The sequence below is a fragment of the Oncorhynchus keta genome, chromosome 10, assembly GCF_023373465.1.
Source record: "Oncorhynchus keta strain PuntledgeMale-10-30-2019 chromosome 10, Oket_V2, whole genome shotgun sequence".
NCBI lineage: Eukaryota > Metazoa > Chordata > Actinopteri > Salmoniformes > Salmonidae > Oncorhynchus > Oncorhynchus keta.
Genome location: NC_068430.1, coordinates 47605213 through 47626242, shown reverse-complemented (window position 1 = coordinate 47626242; position 21030 = coordinate 47605213). Strand labels below are relative to the sequence as shown.

General features: G+C 40.9%; 1 protein-coding gene across 1 annotated transcript; it reads right to left on the bottom strand.

Annotated features, from left to right (window-relative positions):
• Nucleotides 1-9669: 9669 nt before the first annotated feature.
• Nucleotides 9670-16709, bottom strand: LOC118372771 (growth/differentiation factor 5). The gene is made up of 2 exons (XM_035758770.2): nt 15690-16709; nt 9670-13759 (listed from the first exon to the last, which is right to left on the bottom strand). Exons 1-2 carry the CDS (start codon nt 16441-16443, stop codon nt 12897-12899), a joined length of 1617 nt encoding a protein of 538 aa, XP_035614663.1. The 5' UTR covers nt 16444-16709; the 3' UTR covers nt 9670-12896.
• Nucleotides 16710-21030: the final 4321 nt, after the last annotated feature.

Sequence of the window (21030 nt, the reverse complement as noted above, 5' to 3'; positions counted from 1 at the left end):
TTTATTTTTGACTAACAATATACCGTAATTGCTGGACTATTAAGCGCGCCTGAATATAAACCGCACCCACTAAATTATAAAATGCACATGTCTATAAGCCGCAGGTGCCTACCGGTACATTGAAACAAATTAACTTTACACAGCCTTTAAACAAAACACGGCGTTGTAACAAAAATAAATAGGCTTTAACGAAACACGGCTTGTAACAAAAATTAAAACAGTAGCCTACCAAGAAAGTCATTGGCCACTATCTTCCTCCTCCTATGCACTGAAACCACTGAAGTCATCTCCTTTGGTGTCGGAGTTGAATAGCCTCAGAATTGCTTCATCCGATGTTGGATCGTTTTCATTGTCGCTCTCCTGAGCTCATGCTGCCCCTTCAACACGCAGCAGTCCAGCCATTCGAAACCTGTTGATGATAGTGGATTTTTTGACAATGCTCCATGCTGTCAGGACCCACTGGCAGACTTGACCATAAGAAGCTCTTCGCCTGCGGCCCGTTTTAGTGAAGGATCTCTCCCCACTTGTCATCCAAGCCTCCCACTGAACAAGGAGTGCCACCTTAAATGCACTGATGTTGAGTGGCTGCAAATACTTTGGGCCATCTGTTTTTCTTCCCTCTGAAAGCTTTTGTTGGCTTTTTGCACTGAGTCAGTTCCTCACGCTGCTGTTTCCAATGTCTTATCATCGACTTATTAAGGCCAAGCTCCCATGCATTAGCTCTATTTCCTTTTCCAACGGCCAGATCGATCATCTTCAACTTGAAAGCTGCATCATATGCATTTCTCTGTGTCTTTGCCATGATGAGGGTGACAAAATTACTACCGTAATCAGAATGATGGGAAGTTTTAGCGCGCTCGATTTACGTCACATTATGTGACGGTGCTCAGTTTTTTGGCAGCATGAATCTTGTGAAAGCGGAAAAATCCATCAATTCGCGGCATCATTGTATAAACCGCGAGGTTCAAAGTGTGGGAATAAAGCAGCGGCTTATAGTCCGGAAATTACGGTACGTTAATTTGATGTTTGTTAATTGTTAATTTAATATCATTTGAATCAACTTACACCTTTGTTATGTTAACAATAAATGTGGAGTTCTAATAACTAAAGCTACATTATTGTTGACAAATAAAAGACAGTTAAGTCCACTGCTACATTTCAGTGTAACTTACTATTCATAACACAGTTATGATAACTACATTTATAGTTTACATAATAAAATTGTCTAAGCTAGGATAACGTGACATTGTTAAGTGCTCTGAGATTGAAAAAGGCCACGCAAATAGATGACTGGAAATAATGAGTTGAAACAACCTTAAAGCTGGAGTTCTGTACTAAAGCCAGTTACATCAATTTAATAAAGAGTTAACCATTATAACTTACTGTTCTGAGTTTAATCTTTTTCCAATTTTGTTTACAAAGTTTACATAACAAAATTGTCTAAGCAAGAATAAGGTGACATTGTTAAGTGCTCTGAGCTTGAAATAGGCCACGCAACTAGATGACTGGAAATAATAAGTTAAAATAACATTCAAGTGTGAGTTCTGTTCTAAAGCCACATTTTAAAGACTTACAATAACTTAACATGAAAGTAATGGTTAACAGAGTTCTCAACCTGTTTGGCTGGTGGTGCTACACTGTGGCTACGATCTGTCAGCGTGTGCGCTACTGGTGTTGAAGTCAGGTGCAGGAGAGCAGAGAGTTGTGATCAGGCGCACTCTTTAAACGGACACAACAGCGTCAAACCTCCAGACAATATGCAAAAGAGAAATGCCCAAAATACAGGTCACAAAAACAAACGTCAATAATCCAACCTCCTATGGGTTACACAAGAATACCCAGGGGGGAAACAACCAGCCTGGCACGGCACACTGAATATGTAACAAAACAATTCCACACAAGGACATATATATATATATACACACGTATATAACAACGTTTTAAGTCATATACAATGTGATTAGGGAATGTAAACCAGGTGTGTGGGGAACAAGACAAAACAAATGGAACAATGAAAAATGGAGCGATGGTTAGAAGGCCGGTGACATCAACAGCCGAACGCCGCCCGAACAAGGAGAGGAGCCGACTTCGGTGGAAGTCGTGATACGAGCAAGTCAAGCAGGCCACACATAAATAAATAACTATAATATTAGTGACATAGCAGACAAGCTTGCCACAGGCTGCACTCAACAAAATTACTTTGACTAATTAAACATGTAAACTTCATATAACCCAGTATGTACAGTTGAACAAAGTTCAGATTTAGTAAAGCTTATCTCCATTTTAAAATGAGTTTATATTTACAATGATTTATTTACTATCAAGAATACATTGATTGATTCAACAACTTACATTGAAATCCATGAATTCCATCTAGCTTGTAATGAGAAAATAGTCCAATCGTGTATTTCAGAACATTTATTACACTATGTATTTACAAACAAATACATTTGCAACAATGTATTGTTCCCTAGAATGCATTTTGAGATGCATGTCTTTGGGTGCATTTAAACAGGAAGACAAATTCTGCTGTCACTGATCTAAGTTTGATCTTTTAACCAATATCGGCTAAGATTTTTTTTATTTAAGATAAATGTTTTGTCAAACTTTTATTTTATTTTTTATTGTGTACTATTTGTAGGTTTTCTATATCACAGTGTCCTCAGTGGCACCTCTGAAACAAGTGGCACTTCTTAAACATTAGAAACTTGCTTACTGGTAGAGCACACACACAACGTTTTAAGTCATCCATGCAAGCAGTGCTGTGGTTCACAAGTCTGATTTGAGTCCTGATTATAATGACTTGTGTCTTGACTTGAACTTGGTTGGGGCTACACCTTGTTCAGTCATGTAACGTTAGCTGGGATGTATTCATTACGCCAAATAAAACATTTAGTTGCAAAAAAGTACTTCTATTCCATAATTGACATTCTAAAGCACACATGCCAAATGAAAATAACATGCTAAATAAAACTAAAATGTAGCAAATAATGCCATTACACTTCTTTGACTGCGTAAATAACATTGAGGTTATGTGAACCCCAGTGTTTTGCTCAAAAATCAAACCACTGGGACTCTGACTTAATCCAAAATCAAACTCCTAATTTGACTCCTACTAAAGAACATCCCTTCACGCAGGCACATGACTTGAAAAAGGCTTTTAAAGATGTCATTGTGTAGGATAGGTTTGCAAGTATAGTCACCCAAATACTTCACAAGCAACTCTTCTCTACACAAATAGAGAAAAAATATATATATGCACAGTCTTTGTGGTTTACACGGTCAGTGATAACTCCCACAATGAATATTTACATTTACATTTAAGTCATTTAGCAGACGCTCTTATCCAGAGCGACTTACAAATTGGTGCATTCACCTTATGACATCCAGTGGAACAGCCACTTTACAATAGTGCATCTAAATCTTTTAAGGGGAGGGGGGGGTGAGAAGGATTACTTTATCCTATCCTAGGTATTCCTTAAAGAGGTGGGGGTTCAGGTGTCTCCGGAAGGTGGTGATTGACTCCGCTGTCCTGGCATCGTGAGGGAGTTTGTTCCACCATTGGGGGGGCCAGAGCAGCGAACAGTTTTGACTGGGCTGAGCGGGAACTGTACTTCCTCAGTGGTAGGGAGGCGAGCAGGCCAGAGGTGGATGAACGCAGTGCCCTTGTTTGGGTGTAGGGCCTGATCAGAGCCTGGAGGTACTGAGGTGCCGTTCCCCTCACTGCTGCGTAGGCAAGCACCATGGTTTTGTAGCGGATGCGAGCTTCAACTGGAAGCCAGTGGAGAGAGCGGAGGAGCGGGGTGACGTGAGAGAACTTGGGAAGGTTGAACACCAGACGGGCTGCGGCGTTCTGGATGAGTTGTAGGGGTTTAATGGCACAGGCAGGGAGCCCAGCCAACAGCGAGTTGCAGTAATCCAGACGGGAGATGACAAGTGCCTGGATTAGGACCTGCGCCGCTTCCTGTGTGAGGCAGGGTCGTACTCTGCGGATGTTGTAGAGCATGAACCTACAGGAACGGGCCACCGCCTTGATGTTAGTTGAGAACGACAGGGTGTTGTCCAGGATCACGCCAAGGTTCTTAGCGCTCTGGGAGGAGGACACAATGGAGTTGTCAACCGTGATGGCGAGATCATGGAACGGGCAGTCCTTCCCCGGGAGGAAGAGCAGCTCCGTCTTGCCGAGGTTCAGCTTGAGGTGGTGATCCGTCATCCACACTGATATGTCTGCCAGACATGCAGAGATGCGATTCGCCACCTGGTCATCAGAAGGGGGAAAGGAGAAGATTAATTGCGTGTCGTCTGCATAGCAATGATAGGAGAGACCATGTGAGGTTATGACAGAGCCAAGTGACTTGGTGTATAGCGAGAATAGGAGAGGGCCTAGAGGGGGACACCAGTGGTGAGAGCGTGTGGTGAGGAGACAGATTCTCGCCACGCCACCTGGTAGGAGCGACCTGTCAGGTAGGACGCAATCCAAGCGTGGGCCGCGCCGGAGATGCCCAACTCGGAGAGGGTGGAGAGGAGGATCTGATGGTTCACAGTATCGAAGGCAGCCGATAGGTCTAGAAGGATGAGAGCAGAGGAGAGAGAGTTAGCTTTAGCAGTGCGGAGCGCCTCCGTGATACAGAGAAGAGCAGTCTCAGTTGAATGACTAGTCTTGAAACCTGACTGATTTGGATCAAGAAGGTCATTCTGAGAGAGATAGCGGGAGAGCTGGCCAAGGACGGCACGTTCAAGAGTTTTGGAGAGAAAAGAAAGAAGGGATACTGGTCTGTAGTTGTTGACATCGGAGGGATCGAGTGTAGGTTTTTTCAGAAGGGGTGCAACTCTCGCTCTCTTGAAGACGGAAGGGACGTAGCCAGCGGTCAGGGATGAGTTGATGAGCGAGGTGAGGTAAGGGAGAAGGTCTCTGGAAATGGTCTGGAGAAGAGAGGGGATAGGGTCAAGCGGGCAGGTTGTTGGGCGGCCGGCCGTCACAAGACGCGAGATTTCATCTGGAGAGAGAGGGGAGAAAGAGGTCAGAGCACAGGGTAGGGCAGTGTGAGCAGAACCAGCGGTGTCGTTTGACTTAGCAAACGAGGATCGGATGTCGTCGACCTTCTTTTCAAAATGGTTGACGAAGTCATCGCTTATGCTTTCATTGTTTGATAACAGAACATGAATACAATCAAAGTCCAGTTGCACTTTTAGAAAAACTTCCTATTACAATCATTTACGGGGTAATAAGTAATGTTAACCAAGTAATAATAAACATGCCCTAAAAAACATGCCCAAAACGCTCATTACATTAGTGCAGAGCAAGCCGTTTGGGGTGTTCTAGACCTCATGTATGATCACATGCTTTATCACAAGAGAATGTTTACAATTCCAATGGGTTGTCTGCTTGAGAACCCTCCACTACAACGAGAACACCAATTTTTAACTCCATGTTGACTTCCTCCTTTTAAATCGGTTGCCTCATTTTATCTGTGATTTTATAGGCAATTCTAAATTAAGTTTCTGGACTCTTATTCCACTGTCCAATAAACCCATACTCATGTGTAAATGGCACCATTCAAACATGGTTTTATGGCACATAAATTAAAATTCAAACACTGAGCAAAGACAACCTTCCGTATGGTTTCTAAGACAAGTTGGTGTTGAGTGTGAAAAATTGAAACATTTTCAGAATGCACTGTAGTTAATGGGAAGAGATGACAGCAAATCAATGGTCTCTAACAAAAGACGGTTGTAGTTTGTAGACTTCTTGTGACTCCCCATCCCGGGTCCAGGAGCGTAATCATCTACTGACACTAATTAGCATAACGCAACCGACAAATCTTCCTAGAAAATCTTCCTATTTATGAAAATCACAAGTGAAATATATTGGAACACAGCTTAGCCTTTTGTTAAATCACCCTGTCATCTCATTTTCAAAATATGCTTTACAGCCAATGCTAGACAAGCATTTGTGTAAGTCTATCGATAGCCTAGCATACTGCCTTGCTAACAGCAGGCAACCTTGTTACGAAAATCAGAAAAGCAATCAAATGAAATCGTTTACCTTTGATGAACTTCGGATGTTTTCACTCACGAGACTCCCAGGTAGATAGCCAAAGTTCATTTTTTCCCAAAAGATTATTTTTGTAGGCGAAATAGCTCCGTTTGTTCTTCACGTATATCCGTCGGGACAATTCGTTTTTCAGTAGGATCGATTGGAGTAATGGCTACCTCTGTATTTTACGCGAGAGTCACCCTGGTAGCCTTCAGGTGACCACTTACGCAATGTAGCAGCCTACGGCTATTCTTCAACATAAATGCGTAAAACTACGTCACAATGCTGTACACCTTGGGGAATACGTAGAACGCGTAAGCTGGTTGATAGCACATTCACAGCTCAATAGGGACTCATTGGAACACAGCGCTTTCAAAATATGGGGCACTTCCGGATTGGATTTTTCTCAGGCTTTCGCCTGCAACATCAGTTCTGTTATACTCAGACAATATCTTTACAGTTCTGGAAATGTTAGTGTTTTCTATCGTAAGCTGTCAATTATATGCATATTCTAGCATCTTGTCCTGACAAAATAGCCCGTTTAAAACGGGAACATTTTTTTTTCCAAAAATGAAAATACTGCCCCTAGAGTTGTAACATTAATGGGAAGAGATGACAGCAACTCAACAACAACATTGACAACCACATTAACAACCACATTTACATTACATTTACATTTAAGTCATTTAGCAGACGCTCTTATCCAGAGCGACTTACAAATTGGTGCATTCACCTTATGACATCCAGTGGAACAGCCACTTTACAATAGTGCATCATTAACAATGGGTACAAATCTGTTGTTCTGCCCCTGAACAGGCAGTCAACCCACTGTTCCTAGGCAGTCATTGAAAATAAGAATTTGTTCTTAACTGACTTGCCTAAGTTAAATAAAAAAAACTTGCAAGATTAGGTTTTTAAATCATATATCTTGGAAAAAGGGTTTAAAACCCAATACAAATTAGAAGCATGGCTGGCAAACATCTTTCCTTTGTACTATTTTGCAGGTTATCAAACTAATTCCAAGCTAGCTTTTATCAGCACATGCAATTCCAACCAGATGTGCTATCTCGCATCATGCTAACTAAACGCACTTTAACTTACCAGCACTTGCACAAATTCAGCGATGTGTCCTAAGGGTCCTGACTAACACTATGCTAGATGGGGCAATGCTAGCTAACATCATACTACCTAAATGCCACAACATACCCTGGAGAATTTACTTAGATACACTTGCCTATATGTCACGTTCGTGAGGAGAGACGGACCGAGGCGCAGCGGAGATTGAGTTCCACATAATTTATTTAAAGTGAAACTTGTACAACCAAAACAATAAACTAACAACGAAATGTGACGTTCTGGAGTGCTCACAGGCAACAAGATCCCACAAAACACAGTGGGGAAATGGCTACCTAAATTTGATCCCCAATCAGAGAATTATAAACAGCTGCCTCTAATTAGGAACCATACTAGGCCAACATAGAATTAACAACCTAGATCACCCACCCTAGTCACACCCCGACCTAACCAAAATAGAGAATCAAGGCTCTCTATGGTCAGGGCATGACACTAAATCTGATGTTTGGCTAGCAAGTCACCGAATATAACCACAATAGTAAAATAAACTGATAACAGCTCATTATCGTCCAATCTAATAGTTATGATAACTACAAGCATAGCTAGTGGCAACAGTTGGCTTTTGTAGCAAGCTACTGTCATACAGGTTATCAAACTAATGACAAGTTAGTCAGCATGTCTGCAAGTTGGCGTCATGTGTGCTGCTAGCTAGAGCGGTACTATTTAACAGCATGATAACAGCAAGCTTAGCTACAATTATACTACATTACATGTAGCAGAATTGCACAAGTAATCCGATTTTAAACTGATATAGTAAAATACTATTTGCCAAACGTAGCCAAATATCAGTTTCTTTCTAAATATAACCAAACTACCATTTTAACATGGAGTTTGTGCGGTGCTAACCAGCAAGCTAGCATGTAACAGTGGCTAATGTCCTCGCTATACTTGTGCTGAAAAGTTATGGTTATTTTAAAAAAAGCCACTTGTCAAGTTAACTTACCCAATAACTATTATTACCGTGTAGGTTACCAAGTAGGTAAATAACATGCTAGTGGTTGTATTGTTTTAAAGGAGATACTCATCTGTACTCCTTTACTCCTGTATGGAAGCTGTTGAATGCAGTAGAGGAGCTGCCAGAGCACGGTCTTGATCAAGCCACTTTCTGAAATGTCACGCCACCTATAAATTACCAAGGAGTAAATTTCAAACCCACACAACAGTACATGTGCACCGGAGGCAGTTGCACAGACCACTGATTTGACATCTTGGACTTAAAAGTTCTTAGCCAATTTAACTTAATCTTGTAAATTAAGTTAATGTACAGATTCTAGTTATCCTGACTTGACATTTTAAGTCAAGGCAACTGTTGTCTTCATTTAGTTCATTTTACTTATTGGATCTAATTTGAAAGTTGAGGGAACACATAGTTCATAGCTGATTCAACTTGATTTTATAAGTTAAGACATCTTAGAACTACCCATCCTGGATCCGGGAGAATTGTCATCAACTACACTAATTAGCATAGCGCAAAGGTCAAAAAATATTACAAGAAAATATTCGTATTCATGAAATCACAAGTGAAATATAGTGAAACATGGCCTTTTGTTAATCACCCTGTCATCTCAGATTTTGAAATGATGCTTTACAGCCAAAGCAAGACAAGCGTTTGTAAGTTTATCAATAGCCTTGCATAGCATTATATCCAGCTAGCAGCAGGAAGCTTGGTCACAAATCAGAAAAGCAATCAAATTAACCATTTACCTTTGATCTTCGGATATTTTTACTGACGAGACTCCCAGTTAGACAGCAAATGTTCCTTTTGTTCCATAAAGATCATTTTATACCCAAAATTCCTCCGTTTGTTTGTCACGTTGTGTTGAGAAATCCACCGGAAATAGCGGTCACGAAAACGCCGGGAAAAAAATCTAATTATATCCATAATATCGACAGAAACATGACAAACGTTTTTTATAATCAATCCTCAAGGTGTTTTTCAAATATCTATTCGATAATATATCAACCGGGACAATTGGCTTTTCAGTAGGAGCGAGAGGAAAAATGACTACATCTGTCTTTTACGCAAGAATCACTCTGAGAGCCCTCAGCTGGCCACTTACGCAATGTTGTCGTTTACGCTCATTCTTCAAAATAAAGGCGTGAAACTACGTCACAATGCTGTAGACACCTTTAGGGAAGCCTCAGAAAAAGGAATCTGGTTGATATCCCTTTCAGTGGCCAATAGGGGTGCATAGGAAGACAACGGTTTCAAAACATGAGTCACTTCCTGATTGGATTGTTCTTAGGCTTTCGCCTGCAGTATCAGTTATGTTATACTCACAGACAATATTTGGACAGTTTTGGAAACTTTAGAGTGTTTTCTATCCTAAGCTGTCAATTATATGCATATTCTAGCATCTGGTCCTGAGAAATAGGTGGTTTACTTTGGGAACGTTATTTTTCCAACTGTTTACTGCATGTCTAAATTCATTCCTTCAATGAGTTCAAAAGACACATTGTATTGTAAAAGTGAATTGTTTTTTTAATTTGTTATTTTCAACTCTCATACATTAAGTCACGAGAATCCTGTCAATGTATAATATAAGCTTTAGATCAGTCACTTGCATATTCCATTCCAGGCTCCATATTCCATTCCTGGCTCCAATGTTATTGAAATGTGATTTCAGACCCGAGCTGTGAAGGGACATTATTTCAGGTGCCCAAAACAACCTTAGTGTTTAACTGCTGCTGGAATACAATTGCAATCTAGAAATTTGCATCATTGCATCCTTATTTGTAGGCTAAGCTTGGTGTGTTGATGTAAACACTTAACAAAGGCAACTTCAAAGAAATGTATTTCATTCACAATGAATTTCAGTTGCAAACAAACATTCCCACCAAAAGTCATGATCTACATTTATTTACAAACATGGGATCATTTCATTCAAAATCAGAATAATATATATATTTTTATCTATTTAAAGTGTACATCTTAAAAGAAACTGTCCAGTGGACATTTTTAAAAGCTCATATTATGTTTGGTCATACCCAAATAATGTTGTTGACTCATCCTTTACTTGTAGTCGTGGCCAACGCATAAATTATAGAAAACCCACTCGGTAAAACACCATCTCAAACGTGTTTTTGAAACAAACCATTTTAAAAGATGCTTGGAGAAGGACGACATCCTTGGCAGGGACAGGCTCAATTGTGATTGGTCCAGCAGCTTTTTCCTACCCCCACCCCCAAAAATGATCTGGTGGGGAGAAGGAGACAAGGGGTGACACATGCTCAGGAGGGCACACACGCTAGCTAGCAAGCCAAACAATCCACAGCTAGTGTTAGCAAAAAGGATAAAGCCTATACAACAACAATCTCGCCAGTCACTTCTATTTCAAATTATGTGGTTTGTAATATTTGGCCTGCTGGCTATTTTGAAGCAGTAAGCTAGCATGCTAACGTTAGCTATCGAGGATAGATTAGCTAGATGGCTAGCCAATACTAAACCAAGCCAAAGCAGATCCTCCACACAATAACCATCTCACCATTCACTTCTATTTGACATTTTGTGGTTTATAACTAAAAGTTGGATGTCAAGAGGAAAGCTAGTTAGCTGTTGTTGACTAATATATGTAGCAGCAGTTATTTACCTAGCTGGCTGAGCTCCTACCAATCACGACTTGTTGTCTAGCTAGTAAACTCACCCCATTCCGTTCAAATGTGCACAACCGCAACATTCAAACAAGGCTACAAAGAAAACTAATGGAACTGTAGCGACTGTGTTGACTTCAAAATCGGGGGTGTGAACTAGGAACTATTCAAGCGTTGATCGACATGGTAATGGTTCTATAGTATTGGAGAAAAGTTTTAAAAACGGACCCTCTGTTACATCGTGGCGTGTCATGTCGTAACGTACAGCACGTCTAAAGCAACTATTTCTGTCTTACAATCTCTCTCCACCAGGTGTAGCACTTCTCTCACCGTTTAAAATCAAGAAATGGACAGTGATGGGGGTAAGGGGGATACCTAGTCATTTTTTGCGTCATCATTGCATGCGATCATCATTCTCAAAGCCGCTGTTTACTTCTAAGATCACTTTAGCACCGCCCTAAAAACCCGATTCAAATTCGACACAAACCTTCAAATAGGTATGGAATGACACATTAGATAAACTCTTTGTAGTGTTTTATTTACATTTTAGAGGCGATAATGTGATAAGTTGGACAGATCGAGTGGGGAAAAAGTAATTTTCCCACATGACATCTCTCCTTCTCACTATCACGCATTCGTTTCACTTCCCCACCCGCCATTTTTAAAAAGATCCGACAGGGCTCATTGCTTGCTTGAATTATGCAGAAACGGGCAGTGTTTAGGTCATGTAATGGATTCTGTGAAAATGGGAGAAATTGTGCTTTACAATGGTATTGACATTAAAGTTGATTTGGAAGTTTTACATTTTTGGGGCGCAAAAATAAGGGCAATTGTACGGACCAAGGCGATGTACGAGTTTACGTGAGTTTGCTGTTATAGTAAAGTGTAGTAGTTCCATCGTGTGTTTAAAATCCTGAATACATCCAAAGCCTACTATTTGACTACAGGCAGCATGCCTTCGGTAAAAAAAAAAGATGAAAGAATTAAAGGCAAGACTGCTAGGCAGTGCATGCAGTCCTGCCCCAGGTGGAGTTGGTAGCTAATTTGAATATCCAAGTCTATGAGCGTCTCATTGGCTGAGCTGGCAAATCAGCTTTTTTTAAGCGGAATACGTCCAAACCAATCTGTTTATACTAAGGCCAAACAGGAGCACAGAGAAAGGCAGATTTTTAACATCCTTCTATTAAATATATATTGTAATTCATTTTTGGTAAATATTTCATAGAAATCTGGAACAGTGGACAGATATTTTAAAAGTACTGTAATTGTGTATCTGTATCAAAATATACTTTCAATGCACTGTATGAATACAAACAACTCGGTGGAAGGTGACAATGCCTTACATGTCTTAAATTCAAGGTATCTTTGACATTTCATCAATGGGCTTTTAATTCTTCAATGGGATTTGTAAGCTGTTAGATATTATTTGTGTGCAACAAACCATTTATGACCTTTCCCAAACCCCACCAGTTCAGTTTGAGATGTGCACATGCCAATGGTATTGCCATTTCAATTAAAGGAAATGGTCAGGCTACATCATATTGCTCCAAGAGAAACAAGACATTTTGACAGGAATGCATGCAGATGTTCTCATCCAATGTTTCAAGTGCTTTACAAGGGGCAGTGAGATAGGTGTGAAGGTATCCAACAAGTAATGTCACGGAACAGCAGTTCAAAGCGATGCAACTTTTAACATAACAGTGAGATACATTAAATTATCTGCGATTACAAGAAATAGTTTCCTTGATCCTAAACTAACAATGAGCAATGTGTTCAAACTGTGACCAGTAAAGTGATTGCTTTTCATAGTGATGCACAAACATGTCAAACATTTACATCAATTCATACGATGCGAAAATAGCATGGATTGGGAAGATCAATGTAGTGAAACAGTTTCACATCTCTTGCCAAATCATCATTGACGATACGTACATATTATTCCTTAACCACCTCATGAAATAAGGTCTCAGGAAGTGATGTGTTATTAGTTTCATGTCAGTTGCTTTCAAAGTATATTTCCCTAACAACTATTAACCAATCTGTTTACTACAAAAACAAAACTCAGTCCCATTGACTTGTAGGGGATCTGGCTGAACTATAAAACCAAGGTCTCAGGTGAATCCTTTGTCCATTGCTACCTGCAGCCACAGGACTCCACCACCATGTCCTCGTACTGTTTGTAAACCACGTTATTGGCTGAGTCAATGTAGAGGATGCTGATCGGGCTGAGGCGAGTGGGCACGCAGCAGGTGGGCGGAGTCGAGTCAGGGTCCATGGAGTTCATGAGCGTCTGGATGATGGCGTGGTTGGTGGGCTCGAGGTGCGAGCGGATGGGGAAGTCGCACACCCCGTCGCAGTGGTAGGCCTCATACTCCAGTGGGGCAATGATCCAATCATCCCAACCCATCTCCTTGAAGTTTACATGTAGCTGCTTCCTGTGGCAACGAGGCTTGGGGTTCTTGGCCAGTTTCTTGCCACGGGTGGTGGGGGCACGGCGCATACGGCGCTGGGTGAACAGGTACTCGTACACAGTCTTGTTGTCGTGGCCCGACCGGGCTTTGATCTCGCTGTAGAACAAGTCGCGTTTCTTGGTGCGTCCGAACACGAGGAAAAAGGCCTTCTCTTTGGTCTGCCTGCCCAGACGACTGAAACCCATTGCCCTGAGGTCCACTGGGCGGCCTCGTTCCAAGGCCTCCAGCTCGAAACAAAGCTGGACGGTGTTGTGGAAATTCTTGAATAGTTTCCAAATGTCAAACACTTCCCATTTGGGCGTATTGTGGTCCTCGATGGTTCGAGTTTGGAGCAGTGTCGCCTTCTGCTTACCTGCTGCACAGGTGAAAAGCTTCAGGCAAAAAACTCTGCCAGTAGAAAGTGCTTTGCGTGGGTCGGCCAGTCTTTTCCTGAGAATGCGCAGCTCGGCACCCAGTAACCCCTCCTCCTCCAGGGAACTGATGTTGAAGTTATACTTCTGTCTTCTCAGCTGGAGAAGACGGTCATCTGTAAAAGAAGGTGACAGAGTCAAGGGTAAGAATCAAATGTGCTAATGTGGCTTCTCAGGTAACACACAGGAGGTAAGATCATGTTTTCTTTGTTTTTGGTGAGGGAAAGCATGGCCATATATAAATGATTTTCATCCAGGAACAGTACGCGTTCGAAAGTACATTAAAACCAGACATTTGCAGACTACAGACCACATTGAAGTATAAATCAGACAATTAATGTCGAAATGCAGCTGTTTACCAGTGGACCTACCACTATGTAATATGGCATTTGCTAAGAGTGGACCAAAAATCACTGAAACAATACAAAAGATAGAGAATGGGTGGAAAATTGGCTATGTCAATGTGGAGTGACTTCTGGGTTTAGGAGCCTCACCTGAGATAAAAAAAAACCTACGGTGAACTACAAAAGTATTGGGAGGGTGACACATTTTTTGTTGTTTGGCTTTGTGGTCCAGCACTTTGGATTTGAAAGTGCAGACTGTCAGCTTTAAGTTGAGGGTGTTTTCATCCATCTCGGGTGAACCACTTAGAAATGATAGCACTTTTTGTACAAAGTCCCCTCATTTTAGGGGACCAAAATTATTGAGACAAATTAACTAATGTGTTAAAGTAGTCAAAAGTTTAGTATTTGGTCCCATATTCCTAGCACGCAATGATTACATCAAGCTTGAGACTACAAACATGTTGGATGCATTTGCTGTTTGTTTTGGTTGTGTTTCAGAGTCCTGATAGAATCGTGAATAATGATGAGTGAGAAAGTTACAAACGTACAAATATCATACACCAAAGACATGCTAACCTCTCACCTTTACAATAACCGGGGAGGTCAGCATTTTTGGAGAGTATGATAACTTTCTCACTCATCATTATTCACAATTTATTCAGGACTATCCATAATCATGGTTATAATCCACAGTAATGTATAAGTGTTTATGAACATATTCTATTATTTTCTGCTATAAAAGTGACACCAAAATGATACGATATTTACCATTCATTTCTATTCGGCACAAAATAATCTGAAACACAAACAAAACAAACAGAAAATGCATCCAACATGTTTGTAGAGTCACAAGCTTTTGATGTAATCATTGCATGCTAAGAATATGGGACTAAATATAAAATGGTTGACTACTTGAATACACATATGAGTGAATTTGTCCCTATACTTTTGGTACCCTGTAATTTCTAAGCGGTTCACCCGATATGAAGGTCACCAGCAATTTGCTGAGGACACGTTAAACAAATAAAGTACAAATTAAAAGTACATTAAGTGCTTTACATGTAAATATTTAGCAGCTAGAAATATTCAACCAATGTCATTTAAACATCATTTAAAAAAAGTTTTACACACTAAAGAAAATATTACATTGAGGCCATTAATTTAGCTTGAAGCCCGATGGTCTATTTATTTACACTTTAGAGGCTGCAAATCACTGATGGAATAGCTATGCAGATGGCTACTGAGAGTGTGACAGACCCATGACCAAGGTAAAAAAAAATATTATGTCAAACAGCCAGAAACCTATGTTGGGCCACATTACACAAGCAAGGGAACCTTTTGACTGAAGCTTCAAGTTTGCTTTTTCAGTTTGACTTTACCTCTCTAGTAGAGAGGCTGGTTTGATGAGCATAGGCATACAGCTCCAATTGATTCTGAGACCTGGTCTCTTGGTTGTGTTTTCTTAAAAAAATTAACAAAATGCTACATTTTAAAGATAATTAAGCATATTCGGAATTTAGCCTCAATCTTCATAATGATTCTATTTTCTTTGGCAGAAATAAACAGCTATTTTATTGGACCATTGATCCATAATGGATAAGCCATTGTGACATTGCAAGCAGTAATGCAGATTTTTTTAACGTTTATTATAAGACAATTTGTTTAAATAGCACTCATTGTTTTTATGGCATCAAAAGTGTACCTTGTCCTTTATCCACAAAGCTGGTGATGGTGTTGGCCATGCCAGCCTCGTGCAACACGCTGGTGTTCACCTCTCCTGTGGATAGTGACCAATACAGTGACAACATGTAGTCGTGCGGAGTCACCAATGGGTGCTTCGGAAGGTCTCTGTCGCTCAGTTTGCCCGTTGCTTTGGCACTCCTTTGGGCTAACGGAGCGCTGTATTTTTGCACAGCAATGACTCTATGCTGTCCAGTTCGTGCTGATGTTGCAACTCTGGGTAACGTCTTTCCTTTACTCTGTCTGAGCGTATCTCCGCCTTTGCGTGTTTGCACGTTCAACGCCATGAGAGCAGGCACAGCAGCTGCGTTGGTAGCATCCCCGTCGGGTACCCAAGAGCGCGCAGACTCCTTGCGTCCCAAATTGATAGTTCCACTAACACTACTCGCCGTTACGCCGTGTGGTGATGACACTGATGTTACAGCTTTTGCTTTGGCTGCCTCGCCCTTTATCAGCGGGGGTCCTGTCCTAATGCGCGTGATCCTCGCAGCGCTCGGAGACTTCCAACCCGCTACGCCGTAGTTTCCTACCGTAGACCTGGCAGTTGAGGTGATTCCCGGGTTGGCTTCTTTACCTGCTCCGCCTGCGTGCTCCTTGCCTCGGCTCTCGGTTGCGCGCTGTGCCGTCCCGGTATGGCTTAGTGACACTGGGATAAATTTCAGGTATAAGAGAGTCCAACACCCCAATAAAAGAGGGAGACGTTTCAGGACTTTCATCCTCTGATCTTCCTTTGAATGTTTGCCAGGGAGAAATGCGCACAGGCTTTTCCCGTTTGAAATAAGTAAACATGAACAAGTTTGGAATAGTGAAAATGTGGACTAGAATTTAAGATTCTATGGTAAAATACACTATACAAACCGTTACTCCCAGATCCGCTATTCAGTACCATAGTGATGCAAATGTCCTGTTGCTGTTCTTGGTTTCCAATATAACCAACAGTTGTCCAAAAAGGTTTGCATTGAGAGGGGAAAACTTGACTTCGTTAAACTCCAACTGTTCTGCTAGATATCTTGTCAGAGACTTGTTTAAATCCCATTTTTTTTCCAAGAGGGAAGAATGGCGTAATGCTACCGCAGTTTTTTTCTCTCAAAGTTGAACCCCTTCCAGTGAAAATATTTCACACACATAACCCCGCAGGTGCTCTGAAATATCTACAAACCTGAACTCAGGAATTGGAAAAGGAATTCCAACAGTAACCAGTTTAATTAGGTGCGCTTGCTGAAAGCAAAGCAAAGCACAACTCTAGATTTCATACATATTTATTATTAGGTGTGCTTGCTGAAGGAAAATCACTAGATTTCTTACATACTCATATTATTAGGTGTGCTTGCTGAAGCAAAGCACAACTTTACATTTCTTACATAATTCTTATTAGGTGTGCTGGCTGAAGGCAAGTTGTACATAGTCGTATTATTATTCTATTTATTCAGCCTGCTCTAGAGCTTAACCCTCAAGTCTATGCCCTATCGAAACAAAATATATACAAATACATTGGATGAAACATTGAATTTGGCATTACTACTATTAGCCAATAGAAACGCATCGAATAACAGATTCACTACACGGTACAACAGATAGTAAAACAAACGAAAGGAAGTTTGTTCTGATGTGTCTGTCCTATATCTGAGAGATAAAAAAAAATATCAATATTTTGTTTTTGTTTACATGTATTTATCCTCTTATTTTAGGCACTAAACTATATTCATATATACTTCCGTTCATTTTTTCCAACTAGTACCTGGGACCTTCCGGGGCTACAGACTGTTCTGACACTACTGACAGAAGTTGGCAGAAGAGACTGTACCAAGTCTTGTGTCCTAGAGAAGAACGGACCACATCGTGTTCCCATGAGGCTCATCTTTCCATAGAGTGGCCATAATACGTTGTAGGACAAACCGTTCGGATGCAACATACGTTTTTGTGAGAAGACCGATTTTCGGTAAGTCTCAAGGTCTGCCAAACACAGTTCCAGCTCTGCCACCTTTCACCGCAGATGCGGAAGGGAAATATCGGCTAATGTGTTGGATTGAAATGCAGTCCATGCAAAGAACAGATACAGTATTTGATTTTGATGTTTGTCTTTTATTATGTTGATTAGATTTCCGCGGGCCCATGGAAATTGTATACTAAGGGTTAAACGGTTTAAGCTATTAAAACCAAACAGACTTCCAACTGTTCAGACTGCCCCAACTTAGATTGCTTGAGAAATATTTTTGATAGCGTTTATACAATATTTAAATGAGCTCCCAATAGATTTCAATAGGGAAACAATATTTTAAAATTACACCTACAGTGCATTCAGAAAGTTCTAAAAAGGATTCAATTGTTTTTCCCCCTCATCAATCTATACACAGTACCTGACAATGACAGTCAGGAAAAACAAATGAATTTTTTGCAAATTTATAATAAATAAAAATACCTTATTTACATAACTATTCAGACCCTTTGCTATGAGACTCAACATTTAGCTCAGGTACATGCTGTTTCCATTGATCATCCTTGAGATGTTTCTACAACCTGATTGGAGTCCACCTGTGGTACATTCAATTGATTGGACATGATTTGGAAAGGCACACACCTGTCTATATAAGGTCCCACAGTTGACAGTGCATGTCAGAGCAAAAACCAAGCAATGAGATTAAATAAATGGTCCATAGAGCTCTGAGATATGCTTGTGTCGAGGCACAGATCTGGGGAAGGGTAACAACACATTTCTGCAACATTGATTGTCCCCAAAAACACAGTGGTCATTCTTAAATGGAAGAAGTTTGGAATGACCAACACTCTTCCTAGAGCTGGCCGCCCGGCCAAAATGAACAATAACCTGATGGTCACTTTGACATAGCTCCAGAGTTGCTCTGTGGAGAAGTACAACCATCTCTGCAGCACTCCACCAATCAGGCCTTTATCATAGAGTGGCCAGCTGGAAGCCACTCCTCAGAAAAAGGCACATGACAGCCCACCTAGAGTTTGCCAAAAGGCACAAAAGGACTCACAGACCATGAGAAAGAAAATTCTCTGGTCTGATGAAACCAAGATTGAACTCTTTGGCCTGAATGCCAAGTGTCACGTCTGGAGCAAATCTGGCATCATACCTACGGTGAAGCATGGTGGTGGCAGCATCATGCTGTGAGGATATTTTTCAGCGGCAGGGACTGGGAGACTAGTCAGATCGAGGGAAAGATGATCAGCGCAAAGTACAGAGAGATCCTTGATGAAAACCTGCTCCAGAGTGCTCAGGACCTCAGACCGGTCGAAGGTTCCCCTTCCAACAGGACAATGACCCTAAGCACACAGCCAAGACAACACAGGACTGGCTTTGGGACAAGTCTCTGAATGTCCTTGAGTGGCCCAGCCAGAGCCCAGACTTGAACCCAATCGAACATGTCTGGAGAGACCTGAAAATAGCTTTGCAGATTATTGTTATATTCATACACAGTATTTTAATTGTAATAAATTAAGACTTTATTGTATTAATCTCCTATTTGCATATTGGATGTAATTAACTGGTCTAAAAAAATGAACCTGACAGAGCTTTAGATCTACAGAGAAGAATGCGAGAAAGCTGGGAGAAACTCCACAAATACAGGTGTGCCAAGCTTGTAGCATCATACCTGAGGGCTCCCCAGTGGCGCAGCGGGCTGAGGCACTATAGTCACTGGTTCAAATCCAGGTTGTATAACATCTAGCCATGATTGGGAGTCCCATAGGGGGGCACACAATTGGCCCAGTGTTGTTTGGCTGGGGTAGCCTGTCATTGTGAATAAGAATTTGTTATTCCTAGTTATTTAACAAAATGTAGAGAAGGCTGTAATTGCTGGCAAAGGTGCTTCAACAATGTAGAGATTCTGAATACTTATATAAATGTGATATATATTTTTTAAATTTGAAATATTTGAATAACACTTCGAAAATTGTGTTTTTGATTTGTCATTATGGGGTATTGTGTGTAGATCAGTGAGGGGGGGAAATCAATTTAATCCATTTTAGAACAAGGCTGTAACTTAACAAAATGTGGAAAAGGTCAAGGACTGAATTCTTTCTGAATGCACTGTATATCCCCCTGCACCGTTTATGCTATCAACACCAAACCAACTATGAGATGTTCAAACTTTCCTGCCTTAGGTTGTCAAAGGATATTTGATACTATGTATACTTTTGGAACTACAACCATTTTAAATTAGCATAAATTAACATGGGTTTGAATAAGAAGTGAAGTGGTTAGAGTGATTCAGCTCTACAGAGATATCTCTCTCTCCCGCAGAGGAGGAGAGGTATGGAGGTGGGGGGTTTATGACCTCGCACCCATCGTAAATTGTAAGGCAGCAGAACAACTCCTTTCTGGTCTAATGTGAGAGATCGGAATGTCTGTGTGCCTTATGAAGAGTTTATAGCCCAAAACTAAATCATTAAATGAATGGACTTTGGGACAATATATTTGGGAATAATTGATGGAATGGGAAAATGTACAGTTGCAAGAAAAAGCATGTGAACAGTTTGTAAAAATCTGGATTTCTGCATAAATTGGTCATACAATTTGATCTGATCTTCATCTAGGTCACAACAATAGACACACAGTCAGCTTAAACTAATAACACACAAACAATTATACGTTTTCATGTCTTTATTGAACACGCCTTGTAAACATTCACAGTGCATGGTGGGAAAAGTATGTGAAAACTTGGATTTAATAACTGGTTGACCCTCCTTTGGTAGCAATAACTTCAACCAAACATTTTCTGTAGTTGCGGATCAGACCTGTACAACAGTCAGGAAGAATTTTTGACCATTTCTCTTTACAAAACTGTTTCAGTTCAGCATTAGTCTTAGGATGTCTGGCGTGAACTGCTCTCTTGAGGTCATTTCACAGTATCTCAATCGAGTTGAAGTCAGGACTCTGACTGGGCCACTCCAGAAGGCGTATTTTCTCCTGTTGAAGCCATTCTGTTGTTGATTTACTTCTGTGTTTTGGGACGTTGTCCTGTTGCATCACCCAACTTCTGTTGAGCTTCAACTGGCAGACAGATAGGCTAACATTTTCCTGCAAAATGTCTTGATAAACTTGGGAATTCATTTTTCCGTCGATGATAGCAAGCTGTCCAGGCCCTGAGGCAGCAAAGCAGCCCAAACCATGATGCTCCATCCACCATACTTTACAGTTGGGATGAGGTTGATGTCAGTGTGCTGTGCCTTTTTTTCCTCCACACAAGTGTGTTCCTTCCAAACAACTCAACTGTAGTTTCATCTGTCCACAGAATATTTTGCCAGTAGCGTTGTGGAACATCCAGGTGCACATTTGCAAA

Excerpts from the sequence above, each read along its gene's own strand:
- LOC118372771 (XM_035758770.2), bottom strand. The coding sequence starts at position 16,443 with ATGAAAGTCCTGAAACGTCTCCCTCTTTTATTGGGGTGTTGGACTCTC. Across the intron at positions 13,760-15,689 it reads CTTTGTGGATAAAGGACAAG|ATGACCGTCTTCTCCAGCTG; the intron begins GTACACTTTTGA and ends CTTCTTTTACAG.